Source organism: Malania oleifera, chromosome 6, assembly GCF_029873635.1.
Source record: "Malania oleifera isolate guangnan ecotype guangnan chromosome 6, ASM2987363v1, whole genome shotgun sequence".
In the NCBI taxonomy this organism is placed as follows: domain Eukaryota; kingdom Viridiplantae; phylum Streptophyta; class Magnoliopsida; order Santalales; family Ximeniaceae; genus Malania; species Malania oleifera.
This window is the reverse complement of record NC_080422.1, coordinates 51065855-51081078: the sequence shown is the minus strand read 5'-3', so window position 1 is coordinate 51081078 and position 15224 is coordinate 51065855. Positions and strand designations below refer to the sequence as shown.

General features: G+C 35.1%; 1 protein-coding gene across 1 annotated transcript in view; it reads left to right on the top strand.

Moving 5' to 3' along the window:
• The first annotated feature begins 1567 nt into the window (after positions 1 to 1567).
• Positions 1568 to 15224, top strand: part of LOC131158261 (uncharacterized) — a 29270-nt gene continuing 15613 nt past the window's right edge. The window contains exons 1-3 of the mRNA XM_058113001.1: positions 1568 to 1914; positions 2049 to 2877; positions 3223 to 3389. Coding sequence (XP_057968984.1) covers positions 1700 to 1914; positions 2049 to 2877; positions 3223 to 3389 — 1211 coding nt within the window. The 5' untranslated portion in view covers positions 1568 to 1699. The remainder of the gene's footprint in view (positions 1915 to 2048; positions 2878 to 3222; positions 3390 to 15224) is intronic.

The window sequence follows — 15224 nt, the reverse complement described above, 5'->3', positions numbered from 1 at the left end:
AAGGACTTTCCTAAGTGTAAGTGTAGGGACCTAGGGTAAGTCAATGGTCTAGGCTTTTCAAGTAGGCCTAAAAACCTGGCGTTGATCGACCGAAGTTTTGTCTAGGGTCTTCTGATTAACCTATAGTCTGTCTACGGTTATTGCTGAGCTTATAGATCCTACCATGCATGCAAATGCATTAATTATTACATACCTTTGGAATTAATAATATTATAGACCCAGAATGAAATATAAAATATAAAAATACAACTTAAAATACAGAAAGACTTCATGCTCTGCTCCTTGTCAATTCCATGGATTACATCGAAAAATGTGCTCGTTCAAGTACTTTTCGGTCTCCATTTCTCATCCGTCAACCATGCTTAGAAAAGTAAACTTGTTTATACACTTAGTACACAGATGAGATATTGTGGTTTGTCATAATCAAAATAGGAGACGAACTCAAAAAGTCAACAGATTGTTTTTTGTACACGAGCTTCTCTATTTTTCACCATGTTTTCTTTGTACATGCGTTCCACTCAACATATGAGCCATTTACAATAGTTTGATTTTTTGTAATTTAAGATAGTGACTTCATGCATTATAATTATTTGTTAAAGTAGACAAAGAACCATGACAGTAAAAAAAATACTCCTAGAACGCAAAAAACAATGGGCTTTAAAAAAACATAGAAGAACAAAAAAAGATAAAAGATTAGGAATGATCATCAATCCACATAAGATCTACCGTGCCATCATAAAAAATGGATGAAAATTTTGTTAGTATACAAATTTCAATAGAATAAGATGAAGGCAATGGAGTTTGTTTTTGTTGTCCAAGGACTAGTTAGAGTCATTGGTATCGGGGTATAGAGGTAGTGAATATTCACGGACGCATCCAAATAGGAATTCCATTATAAATACTCACACACATCTATTACATGAAAAATATTCATTCAAGGCTATTTTCCACTAACAAATAATATGTATCTAATATATTAATTTTTTGTCTAGTAAATTAACGAAATTATATATTTTTTATATTTTTAAAAATTACAAAAGGATGTTGTGAGCACAATAAAATCACAAGATGACTTAGGGTCTGTGTGATATCTTTACTATTTTTTTATTTTTTTCCACATAATAAAGAAACAAATTATAGAAACGATTTATTTATATTACTAGTGTTCTATTTCTATTATTTGTTTTTAGCTATTTGTGAAAAAAAAAATTAAAAATTATATTTTATGATTTTTAATTGTTTTAACAATTTATAATTTTCAACTATTTTAATAACCTCTAGTTAGAAATTTTAATATTCATAAATAATTCTCTTATATTAAATTATTCATTTTATACACTTTTAAATTAAAATAAAAATAGAATGATTATATGAATTTAAATATAATAATAAAGTCAATTATAAATTATTTTTTACTACTTTTTAACTTTTAATCTAAATTTAATACAGAATTAAATTCAAGAGTTTTATTTTTAAATTTTATTTATAGTTTTTATTTTCATAATGATTTTGTAAGTATTTTTTTTTATTAAACGGTTTATATAATTTTGCCTGAATATTTTTCATTAAAATAGTATGATTTTTGAGTAAAGGTCGCCATGGTCCAAACGTGGAAGAGGCGCGACTGGTGAATCGGGGATGACCGAAAAGACACAGAAGGCCAGACTGCACCGCCAGACTGCACCGCAACTGAGCAAGAATGGGGAATGAAGAATTAGGGTTCGCAGCAGTTGAGGAGGCGAAGACAAGATGCAGACGCGTTATGGATAGAATAGAGAGGCTGCCTTACTCCACCAACATCACCCCTTCCTCCAAGCGAACTCTCCTTCGATTGGCCAACTCCGAGCTCTCCTTCTTATCATCATCATCATCATCATCATCATCTTCCCCCAATCCACCATCCTTCCCTATCTGGTACCTTCCTTTTCATCAATTTATTGAGGAGGAAATTTCTGCGGCAGGAGAACAATTTCTTTTCAATTTTTTTTTTTTGTGTATAATTTATTTCTAATCATTTTCTCTAATAACACAGTGAAATGCAATGGCAGCGCAAACATCGGTCACCTGGAAGCTGTGGTTCACATTCTCGAACAGTCTTTCGTCACCGGCGTCTCCCGCGTCTGCAAGCCACTTCCCATAAACTCGCATTCTCCGGCGATTGCGAGTGAACAGAATCGTGCAAAAGAAGGCGTATACGTGGACATAGTTTGCACTCTCAATGGGAACCCCGTCTGGTTCGTCGTCTCCGACAGGAACCCTAAGTACATTTCTTGGGATGGGTCTCGCGGAAACGACAAGGGCTTGCGGCTGCGAATCCACCAAGTCTTTGCTGCTGCTTCTGTCTCTTCTCTCGTGCTAAAACCCTCCTCCTTGATTCTTTTCTTTGCTAAGGGACTCGATGACTCAGTTTGCAAGAAGCTTCAGGATGAATTCGGAGCCTTTGAGTGCCAAATGGGTTTTTCTAATTTTGATTGCGACTTTTCTGAGGATTTAGAAGGTGATTGGATTCATGTACTGGGAAGATCATATCAAGAGGCTCGTGTACTTGAAATAAAGGTCGATTGTATTGATCAGAATGCTGTTACACGGCGGGTAGAAAGTCACCTGCTTGAGGAAGCTTCTGGGCCCGAACTCTGGGGAGAGCGAACAGTTATTGACTTGGGTGGTAGCTTCTGTTCTCTCATTTCAGGAATGAAATTTTCCTCGTTCACTGTGGAGGGTTTCTCGCGTGAAGATGGCATAATAAATTTTGACACCACAGCGCTGATTGCTCTGGTATCAGGAATCAGTAATGGTGGTACAGGAAAACTTTTGGCTACACCAGAGAGTGAATTGAGGAGGCGGTTCAAGGGAAACTTTGAGTTTGTCATTGCACAGGTAATTTTACAATTCGTTATTGTAAGCCGTGCTTCTACGTTTTGCATTATCTAATATTGTATATTGTATGTAACTTTTCAGCCCGTGTTTCATCCAATGAGGTCTAGGCTAGAAAATAGTTTTGATGTATGGATTTAGAAAGTTGTGACTTCTAGTAATATTAGCAAGCTAGTGTCTAATGTAGGCTGTTCTGAATTTTATGACATACAGCCACTGTGCATGGAGGCTCAAATAGTTTTAAACTCTGATAAATATTGCTGTTGTTCACCATGCCTGTGGTTTTTTGAGCATTTGTTAACATCCTTGTTAAGCTGAAATAAGCTTTTCTTGATTTTTTTTTTCTAGGTGAGTTCTGAAATTCAGAATCCAATACATGCAGAACTGCATGGTAAAATATTTGGAAGAAAATGCATCATATGTGAAAGTGTGCATTCAGAATTCAAGGAACTAGTATTAATGTGTGGGGGTTCTAATGAGAAAGTGAGAGCTGATTGGTTGTTGGAATGCCTAATGTAAGTTTGCTGAGTATTTAATTTATTTTCTTGAACAACTAGTTTGATTTGCTGAATTTTATTATTGAATATACATTTCTTATACTAGGGCCGCGAAATGTCAAATTTTTACTTTCAATTCTTGAAGATTCAAAATAATGTTTTCTTTCTGTTGATATTCCTTTTTGTTTTTATTTTTAGTTTTTTTTATTATGCTTTTGTCTCTCTCATAAATCTAGGAAGGGCATATAAAGCTACATTATTAGTGCTATTGATGAATTGTGGTGACAAGAAGCATGTTGAAATGATTTTTTTTTTTGTTGTGATATTCTTTGTATTAGGAACTTATAGGTGACTTTGGGTACACATGTTGTTTGGAATATTATGGAATAACATATGATCAGACATTCACATGGTAAAATTTGAGAATGACCATTTCTTATATATTCCACATGCATTGGAATAATACCAACTTTTGCATAATACTTTGTCTTTCAAGTACTTCCTTTCTTATCCAATAACCATTCCATTTTGTGAATCGAACTAAGAGGCCATTTTTGTAACCATAACCCATGCAATGGGTTCCTGTATCATTTTTGGACATGAGTTGGTAGAGAAGTTAGTTTAGGAGTTTAGGACTAGATTAGCAACTTTGAGCATAAGGACGCTTATTGGTGAGAGCATGAAGATAGTCAACACAATTATTGGAAGAAAAATTTACATATTTGCCTTCAAGAAATTAATTGCATAGGGAAAAATGCTGGAGGAATAGAAATATCAGGATTTTAACTTTGGTACAAAAAAAAAGAAAAAGAAAAACATAAGAATCGAGTAGGAATAATCATGGACCAAGACTTAAAAGATAGTATTGTAAATGTTGAGAAAGTAAGAGATACAATCATAAAAATCAAGATGGTTTTAGAATAAGAAATAATAAATTTCATTAGGCATTATGTTGCCCAAATAGGCTTAATGGAAAACCTTAAAAGGCTATTTGGGAAGATATGGGTAGTACTATACAAGGATAACAAAGAGTGAGATTTGAATCACATTGGAATGGATAGTAGTTATAAGAAGGATACATGGGAGACATGGATAATGAGAAAAAAATGAATTTGTGATACGATCCTAGACTTCACCATATAATATGATCTTATAATGATGATTACATGCTTTAATAAGAGAGGAGAGTGTTTAATAACTTTCAAGAGTGGACAGAATAAAAGTCAAAATAACTTTTTTTTCTTAATCAGGAGGGTAGATCCTTTATCATGTAGTGATTGTGAAGTTATTCCTTGTGAAAGTTTAACTGCGTAACATAAGCATATCAATGTTAGGTATATGCATTAAGAATGAGAGAGAAGGATAACATAGATTGAGTATAGGTGGCAGGTGGAACCTAAGGGGAGAAAATATAATAAAATTTAAAGATCAAATGATAAAATATGGTGACAAGACAATAGGAGAAGGAGATGATGTAGACTCAAACTCTCCTTGGAGTAGGATAGTTTAGTCTGTCAAAGAGATAGAAAAAGAGCACAGATGTTTTAGGTGAATCTAGAGGAAGATGCTTGATTATTAAAGAGAGTGGGTGATGAGATCAAGGCGACCAAAAAGTCGTTAAGACAAAAAGAATGTGGTTTAAAACATGAAAAAACCATAGGAACATGGATAGATTTGAAAAAGTATAAAGAGGCAATAGAAGATGCGAAATAAGTTGTTAGTGAAGCTAACATAGAGCAATTATAGAGTATCTATAATTTATATACTAAACTAGATATAGGGGAAGGGTAAAAACATTTAAACTTGCTAGAGCCAGAGAAAGAGTAGCAACCTAGGTAATATCAAGTGTGGAAAAAATGTGGATGATAGTGTTTTAGTTAAATAATATTAAGATTTGATTAAAAATGAATGACCTAACTTGAAGATAGGTCGCTCCCTCTATTTATAATAGAAATTTAAATACATTCTAATGACAATAATACCCTCACTAATTAACATACTAACACAACAACAACAACAACAACAACAACAAAACCAAACCCTAAGTCCCACTAGGAGGGGTTGGTTATATGAATCATTTTCCGCCAATTTATGCGATCATAGACCATTTATTTAGACAGATTTAGGGATATTCAATCCTTACTCACTATCTCCTCCCAAGTTATTTTAGGTCTAACCCTACCCCTTCTACTGCTCCTCACGGTAACTAACTTACTCTTCCTCATTGGTGCACTATGCAACCTATGTTGCAAGTGTCCATACCATTTGAGTCATCCCTCCCTTATCTTCTATAGGAGCTACACCTAACTTACCAGGAATATGTTCATTCCTTAATTTATCTTTCAATGTTATGCCCCTCATCCATTTAAGCATTTTCATCTCGACAATTTTTACTTTTTGGATATTATGTTTTTTCGTCGCCCAACATTCCGATCCATATAGCATGACTGGTTTTATAGCTGTCCTATAAAACTTTCCTTTCAATTTTAAGGGTATTCTACAATCACAGAGCACACTTGAAGCACTTCTCCATTTTACCCAACTTGCTTTAACTCTATGCACTACATCATCTTCAATTTCTCCTTTAGCTTGCATAATAGATCCAAGGTATCGAAATCTACAAGTGTTATTTATTTCTTCATTATCAAGTTTAACTTTGTCTCAAATATTCCTCCTATCATTGCTAAAATTACATTTTATATATTCTGTCTTATTTCTACTTATCCTAAAGCCTCTAGATTTCAAAGCTTCTCTCCATAGTTCTAACTCAGCCTCTACTCCATCCCTAGTTTCATCAATTAATACAATATCATTTGCAAACAACATAAACCATGGAACCACCTTTTGAATACTTTTAGTCAATTGGTACATCACTAAAGCAAAAAGATGAGGACTCAAATAAGATCCTTGATTTACACCTATGGTGATTGGAAATTCTCTAGTTTCTCCATCTATAGTCCTTACACTAGTCATTACTCCATCGTACATATCCTTAATGACATTAGTATACCTACTACATATACCATTTTTTTTTTTTTTTTTCTAAAACCCACCATAGAACTTCCCTAGGTATCCTATCATATGCTTTCTCAAAGTCAATAAATATCATATGCAAGTCCTTTTTCTTTTCCCTAAACTTTTCCATTAATCTTTTTAAAAGATATATTGCTTTTGTGGTAGATCTCCCAGACATAAAACCAAATTGATTTTCTGGAACCTTCGTTTCTAACCTTAATCTTTGTTCAACTAGCCTTTACCATAATTTCATTGTATGACTCATAAGTTTAATTTCACGATAATTATTACAATTTTGAATATCTCCTTTATTTTTGTATATAGGTATTAAAGTGCTTTTCCTCCATTTATCTGACATTTTCTTATTTTTAATAATTGTATTAAATAAATTAGTTAACCATATAATTCCGTTATCACCTAAGCATTTCCAAACTTCAATTGAGATATTATCTGGTCTCATAGCTTTCCCATTTTTTTTGTCTTTTTTAGTGCAAATTTAACTTCGTTAACTCAAATTTTGTGAATAAATTTCAATTTTTAGTCTTTTCCTCATTTGACAAATCTAAGTTTAAGTCTTCTATTTGGTTTTCATTAAACAACTTATTAAAGTAACTTCGCCATCTTTCTTTAATGTCTTCGTCCTTAACTAAGACCATATCATCCTCACTTTTTATACATTTTACGTTTCCTAAGTCCTTACTCTTCATTTCTCTAGCTTTAGCAAGTTTAAATATATCTCTTTCCCCTTCTTTTGTATCTAATCTATCATACAAACTATTAAATGATCTGTATTTAGCTTTACAAACGGCCTTTTTTGCATTTTTTCTTGCCTTCTTATACTTTTTAAAGTTATCCATGTTTCTACATTTTTGCCACGTTTTATACCGAATTCTTTTTGTCTTATTGCTTTTTGTACATCTTTATCCCACCACCAACTTTTTTTACTATTTGAGAATCTTCCCCTTGATTCACCTAAAATCTCTTTTGCTATCTTTTTAATAGAGCTAGCTAATTTATTCCAAAGAGTATTTGTATCTATCTCATCCTCTATAGTCCAATCCCCATCTTTGATCATTTTATCTTTAAATTTTATTATATTTTCTCCTTTTAGATTCCATCACCTAGTTATCTTATACTGATTTATTTTATCCTTTTTCTTCCTTTTTTTAATACGTATATCTAACACTAAGACTCTATGTTGTGTGGTTAGGTTTTCACCTGGAATAACTTTACAATCCTTGCATGATAAACGGTCTACCCTCCTAGTTAAAAAAAAATCTATGGACTTCTATTTTGTCCACTTTTAAAGGTTATTAAGTGTTATTCTCTCTTCTTAAAGCAAGTATTCATTATACTAAAATCATATGGCATAGCAAAGTCTAAGATCATCTCCCCGGGCTCACTTTTGTCTCCATATCCTTATCCTTTATGTATCCTCTCATAATTTTTATTATCCCTTCCAACGTGTCCATTGAGATCTCCTCCTATAAATATTTTCTCATTCCCTGTTATGCTTTGTATAATACTATCCATATCTTCCCAAAATTGTCTCTTAAGATTTTATGCTAAACTGAATTGAGGTGCATGAACACTAATGATATTTATTATCTCTTGTCCTAATACCATATTGATTTTTATAATTCTACCCCCTACTTTATTTACATCAACAACACTATCTTTTAAGTTTTTGTCTATAATAATTCCTACTCCATTCTTGTTTTTTTTTTTTCCAGTGTATCAAAGTTTAAATCCTGATTTATCAATTTCTCTAGCTTTCTTCCCCACCCACTTAGTTTCTTGAAGGCAAATTATATTGATCCTTCTTCTGATCATTGTATTCACAATTTCCATGCTTTTACCCGTAAGTGTCCCTATATTCCAAGTTGTTAATATAATCCTAATTTCCTGAACTAATGTCTTTACCTGCCCATGTCTAGAATGATGTAGGAACCCTCACCTATTTGACACCGCACTTGGGCGCCGACACGGCGCGTTGCTTTGGGGCGACAACTTAGCCCATTCTTGCCCACTTTTCGCTACACTTGGGTGGTACAATTGCAATGCGTCGCTCGTAGGGGATGCCTCAGGAAATATTTGGTAAGGATTCATATCATAGTGATTTGACAAATTTTAAGCTGGCTGTCAGCTACCTAACGCAACCCTCCTTCTTTACTTGGGCTTGGGGCCGGTTGTGTGAAAAAATTAGGACACCAAGTGCATCATAGGCGGAGTTTAATTAACATACTAACACACTCAATAATAATAATAGTAAAAGACATATATAACCTCTAACACTCCCCCTCAAGTTGGAGCATAAATGTCATAAGCTCCTAGCTTGTTACAAATAAATCTAACACAAGCACCCCCCAATGCTTTGGTTAACAAATCAGCAAGTTGCATGTCCGACTTCACATAAGCGGTTGTAATGAGCTTCTGCACAAGTTTCTCTCGAACAAAGTGGCAGTCAAATTCAATGTGATTCCTACGCTCATGAAAGACCTGATTGGAGGTAATATGATGAGCAACTTGATTATTACACATCAACTTCATAGGTTGAGAATGCGGGAAACCCAATTCTTCCAACATGTTATTCAACCGGACAAGTTTACATGTACTGTAAGCCATAGCTCTATATTTTAATTTAGCACTTGACCTTGCCACCGCAGTTTGTTTCTTACTTTTCCAAGAAACCAAATTACCACCAGCCAAGATACAGTAGCTGGTGGTGGATCTTCAATCGGAAGGTGATCCAACCCAATCTGCATTTGTATATCCATGGATATAAGTGTGACTTTGATTACGATATAAAAGATCTCTCCTAGGTGCAACTTTGAGATATCTTAAGATGCAAATTATTGCGTCCCAATGACTCATCCTTGGATAGTCTAGAAATTGACTCACAACACTTGTTGCAGAAGATATATCCGGTTGAGTAACTATGAGATAATTCGACGTTCCAACAACCCTCCAGTATTGTCCAGGATTAGGTAGCAAATCACCCATATTCGGCATTAACTTGCTGTTAGGATCCATGGGTGTATCAACCGGTTTAGATGCCAACAAGCCAGTTTCATCTAACAGATCAAGAACTTACTTCCTTTGTGAAACAACATTTTCGATACGAGATCTTGATACTTACATATCCAATAAGTATTTTAACGGTCCCAAATTTTTGGTATGAGACTTAGTCTATAGAAAAAGTTTGAGACTCTGAATACCTTTATCATCATCACCTGTAATAACAATATCATCCACACAAACAACAAGAATGATCCTACTTGATGAAGTATGACGATAAAATACAGAATGATTCACAACACACCACTGAAGATTAAACTCAAGTAAAAATACAGAATGATTCACAACACACCACTGAAGATTAAACTCAATTACTACAACACTGAAACCAACAAACCATGCTTTGGGAGACTGTTTTAAGCCATATAAAGCCTTCTTGAGCCGACACACTAAGCCTGATTTCCCCTGAGCAACAAACTCAGGTGTTGCTCCATATAAACCTCCTCCTCAAGGTCACCATGCAAAAGACATTTTTTACATCTAGCTGATGCAAAGGCCGGTGACAAGTAGTAATCAAGGAGATGAATAGATGTACTGATGTAAGTTTGGCAACCGGAGAAGTATAAGAATAATCCAGACCATACACTTGGGTGTGTCCCTTAGCAACAAGATGAGCCATAGAACCATCACGGTTGGCTTTCACAATGTAAACCTAGCGACAACCAACCAAAAACTTGTTAGAAGGAAGAGGTACCAAGTCCCAAGTGCAATTGTCATGTAAAGCTTTCATCTCTCTAACCATAGCATCCCTTCACCCTAAATGGGCTAAGACTCTAAAATAAATTTAGGTTGGGTAGTAGATGACAGAGCAGTAATAAATCAATAATAGGAGGATGATAATGAGTCATAAGAAACATAGTTGGAAATGGGGTGTTGAGTATATGTGCGTTTACCTTTCCAAACAACAATAGGAGGATCAACATCATAGGAAGTATAATCATCAGATGAGGAAACCAAAGGCGTGGTAGTAGAAGCTAGAGGGGACTCTCTTCCTTGGAACCACTGTCGTGAATACACTTGCAAAAAATTAGAATGATCAAGGCGATGAGAAGAACTCAAACTACATGGAGACTCGGATGGTTGTTTGGGCAAGGACAACAACGTAGAATTTGGAGGATTAGGCAAAGGAAGAGGTTCATTGAGCTTAAAAGCGCTTAGCGATTGGGTGTAATAAGGTGTAGACTCAAAGAAGGTAACATCGACAGAAACAAAGAAGCGATGCAGCACAGGACTATAATGACGATACCCCTTTTGAGTATACGAGTAGCCACAAAGACACATTTTATAGCACGAGATCCAACTTATCCACCCTAGGAGTTAGTTGATGAACAAAGGACACACATTCAAATATATGAAGATGAAGAGAAAATAAAGGCAAATTAGAAAAGAGAATGGAGTAGGGAATTTTACCACTAAGAAAGACGATGATATTCTGTTGATAAAATAACAAGAAGTAAGTACAACATCGCTCCGAAACACTTTAGGTACATGCATTGGATAAAGTAAAGTGTGAGTGATTTCAAGAAGATGTCTATTTTGTTATGCTGCAACCCTATTTTATTAAGGAGCATGGGCACAAGATGATTGATGAACAATACCAAACTGAATCATATAAGTAATGAATTGTGCACTAAAAAACTCTTTAGCATTGTCACTTCGAAGTATTCGAACTGGCAAACCAAATTGAATCTTTATTTCAGAATAAAAGGCACAAAATACATGAAATAACTTAGAACGATCTTTTATTAAATATAACCAAGTCATTCTTGAATAATAATCCACATAGGTTACAAAGTACCGCAAACCCAATTTGGACACGAACCTACTAACATGAACTAACATGAAAGGACTTGCAATTCGTTTATTGACTCGGGAAGCGAAAGAAACACGATGGTGCTTTCCCAACTAACAAGACTCACAATCGAGACTAGACACAAAACTTAAACTAGGAACAAGACATTTTAACTTTTCCAATGAAAGATGACCCAAGTGACAATGGATTTGGAAAGGCGTGGCAGCATGAGTGCAGGCGGTAGAAGGAGATAGCGGCTCAAAGTGATAGAGTCTACCAACTTCACGCCCTCTACCAATTGTATTCCTCATCTTCAAATCCTGAATAACCACAGAATTAGAGAATAATGTCACTGAGCAATCCCACTTCTTCTATTTAGCTTCCTTCGGTTTTATATATTCTCGAATTTCCTTTCAATCTTATGTCTGTTAGCAAAATTACTAAATCCATGAATTGTTCAGTGACTGCCCCCAAAAGTGTGAAAGTCAGTGGTGGCAACACGTGAAGGTCTGCTGCAAAGATCCCAACACTGCTCAATACTATGATTATTCCGTCTACGATGAGTGCACTTGCGAGGAGTACCTATGCCTCGTTCGTCTCTACCACTACGACTACTTGAACACTGCAATAACTTTTGTGGTTGTATGATAGAGAACTAGAATCACTGTGTAGCAAAGGCTGCCCTCTCAGAACTAGATGCAAGAGCAGGAGAATGCGTGCTAAAGGAAGCACGAAGGGCATGAGAGTACACATGAGCAAATGATGGCAGCTCGGCACTACTGAGTATCTGAGACGGAACAGTCTCAAACTTAGGTCTCAAGCCTGCTAGAACACGAAGAAGAACATCTACTCTCTCTGCTTCTACATCTCATGAACGTCGGCAGTTATAGGTTGCACGATGTTAAGCTCCTTGTGAATATGCTTCATCTTTCCAAAATAATCTGCAATGCTTCCTATCTCCTTGTTGTAACTGAGAGTACTCGTGGGATAAATCATACATATGCGTAATGTTACTGGAGGAAAGAAGTTTGACATAATCGCAAATCTCCTTGCATGTATCTAGATGCACACACATCCGTGCAATTTGTGGCTCCATCGAATTCCATAAAACGGAATCAATCAAGGCATCTTCCTGAACACATGCGTCTTTTCTCTTTTCATTGGAAGACTCATATTGGAGCAAGTGGTCAGATTTCCCTAATCCTGCTAAATAAATCTGAACAGCTGTAGACCATTGAACATAGTTCTTTTCATCCAACGTTTGAGTTGTTATTTGCAGCTGCAATGTAGGAAACAAACTTTTGGGATTCATAGATTCCATCCCAACACTCACAAATCAGCAATCACACCAAGAAAAACAAACAAAACTAATCGGGACAACGACGAACAAGGTGAACAACTTACCGATGGATATAGCGCTACCACAGCACTCATAAGCAGAAACCATACCAAAAACAAGAAGAACAATCAATAATTGGAACAATCACGAACCCATGTGAAGCACCGACGCAACCACGGACATGGTGAACAATTCGCCGACGGATATAGCACTGCCACAGCCTCACAACTGAACATACGAACGCTGCCACGGGTCCAAAAAACTCACAAGGAAGCCTTCACAAACCCTGAACAAAAATTAACGGAATACCGCGAGTGCATGGTCGAAAAAGGTTGAATTTTTTAGCAGACAACTAGCCTAACAGCTTGATAATATAGTCTAAAGAAGGAATCAGAGCATGGCAGAAGAAAAAAAAGAAAAAGTGGCCAGAACTGCTCTCACTTGCCAGCGCATGGGGTCGGCCCTGCCGGAATTTGGCCAGCGCGTGGGTAGCTCTCTGGCGATGGGGTTTTGTGGGTTGGGTTGTCGTGGTGGGGTTTGATTATAGGTATATGGTTGGTTTTGTGATTTAGTATGGGATGGAGGTGGATTAGGGAAGAACATCCACGGGAGTGGTGTTTTCCGGCGACGGCTGAGGGAAATAGGGTTTAGATAGGATCATGCTTTGATACCATGTCAAGATTTGATTAAAAATGAATGACCTAACTTGAAGATAGATCTCTCCCTCTATTTATAATACAAATTTAAATACATTCTAATGAAATCTATAGCCTCACTAACTTTCACTAATTAACATACTAACACACTCAATAATAATAATAGTACTAAAAAGGCATATATAACCGCCAACAAAGAAATAGATAAAAAAAGAAAGATGGCAAACTTAATAAGCTATTTAATGAAAATCAAGTAGAAGGCTTAAACTTAGAATTTATAAATGAGAAAAAAAAAAAGTTCAAATTTTGAGATTTATCTACAAATTTAGATTTAATGAAGATGTGTTTGTGTTGAAGAAGATGAAAAATGGAAAAGTGATGTAAATAGATGACATCCCAATTGAAGTTTGGAATGCGTAGGTGATAATAGAATTATATGGTTAACTAATTTATTTAATACAATTATTATAATCAAGAAGATGTGAAATGAATGGAGGAAAAACACTTTAATACCTATATAAAAAATATAGAAGATATTTAAAATCTTAATAACCAGTGTGACCTCAGACTTATGAGTCATACAATTAAACTTTTGGATAGGTAATTGAATAAAGACTGAGGTTAGAAATAAGGTTTTTAGAAATTTATTTCAGTTTTATTGTAAGAGATCAAGTATGGAAGTTATATATTTATTTAGAATATTAATGGAAAAGTTTAAGAAAAAGAAAAGATATTTGTACATTGTTTTTATTTATGTAGAGAAAGCTTGTGATAGAGTACACAAAAAAAGTTATTTGGTTCTAGAGAAAAAAGAGTATGTAGTAGGTATATAAATGTCATTAAGAATATGTACAATGGAGTGTTGACTAGCGTTAGGGGGCTTAGGGCTACAGGTGGAGATTCTAAGGTCTGTTTCAAGTCCTTTATCTTTTTGCATTAGTCATGGGATAACATACTAGGGATACCTAAAATGAGGTTTATGGAGTATGTTGTTTGTAGATGATATTTTGATGGATAAAACAAGAGGTGATTAGACTCTATTAATAGTCATGGAGAGAAGCTTTAGAATCGAGAAGTTCTAGGATACGTAGAAATAAGATAGAATATATGAAATGTAATTTTGCAGTTTTAGAAGGAATAAACTGGGAGATGGTACTTTAAATCCTCCCCCATACTTCCCCAAAGAAATATTTTTTGAATGCCCTCCAATCTTTTAGCAACTGAGCAAGGAAAGGGGAAGAGGGACACATAATAAAGTGGGAGGTTTAAGAGGATGCTCTTGATGAGGGTAAGTCTTCCTCCTTTTGATAGATAATTTCTTTTCCATTTGGCAAGTTTCTTCCCAAATTTTTCAATCACAGGATCCCAAACTTGTCTTTAAATTTAGTTCCAATAGGGAGATCAAGGTTGATTAATGGAAAAGCCCCACAATTAGCAGCCCAAGATGCCTGCAAGGGGAACCTCCCCAGTGCTGTCCTCCATTGGAAGAATTTCACTTTTTCCTAATTTAACTTTCAGCCTTGAGTTTACTTTAAAGCAGATAAGAATTCGTCTTTAATTGAGGATTTGTCGAGGATCAGCCTCACGGTCATGGAAAACAATGGTGCTATCAACAAAGAGAGGTTGGGAGACTTCCACTTTGCTACCATCAAGGTCTTAATTTTGATTTTGACTCAAATTTCGAAGCTCCAGAAGTACGGAAATTTCGATTTTGATGTCAATTTCGATTTCGATTTGAAAAAATAATGGAAGTTAGTAGTAAAACATGGAATTCTTTTATGAAGCTTTAGAAATGATTAATAAAGATAACAATGTAAGTTTTAGGACTAATATATTACAAGCAAATACATCTATGCTGTGTATGAAGTGGAGAAGTTGTAATATAATGTGCATCAAAAATATTTTTAAGATAATGTACATTAAACATATTTAGTGAATCAGTTAATGCAAGCGAAATTCATAAATCATTTAAA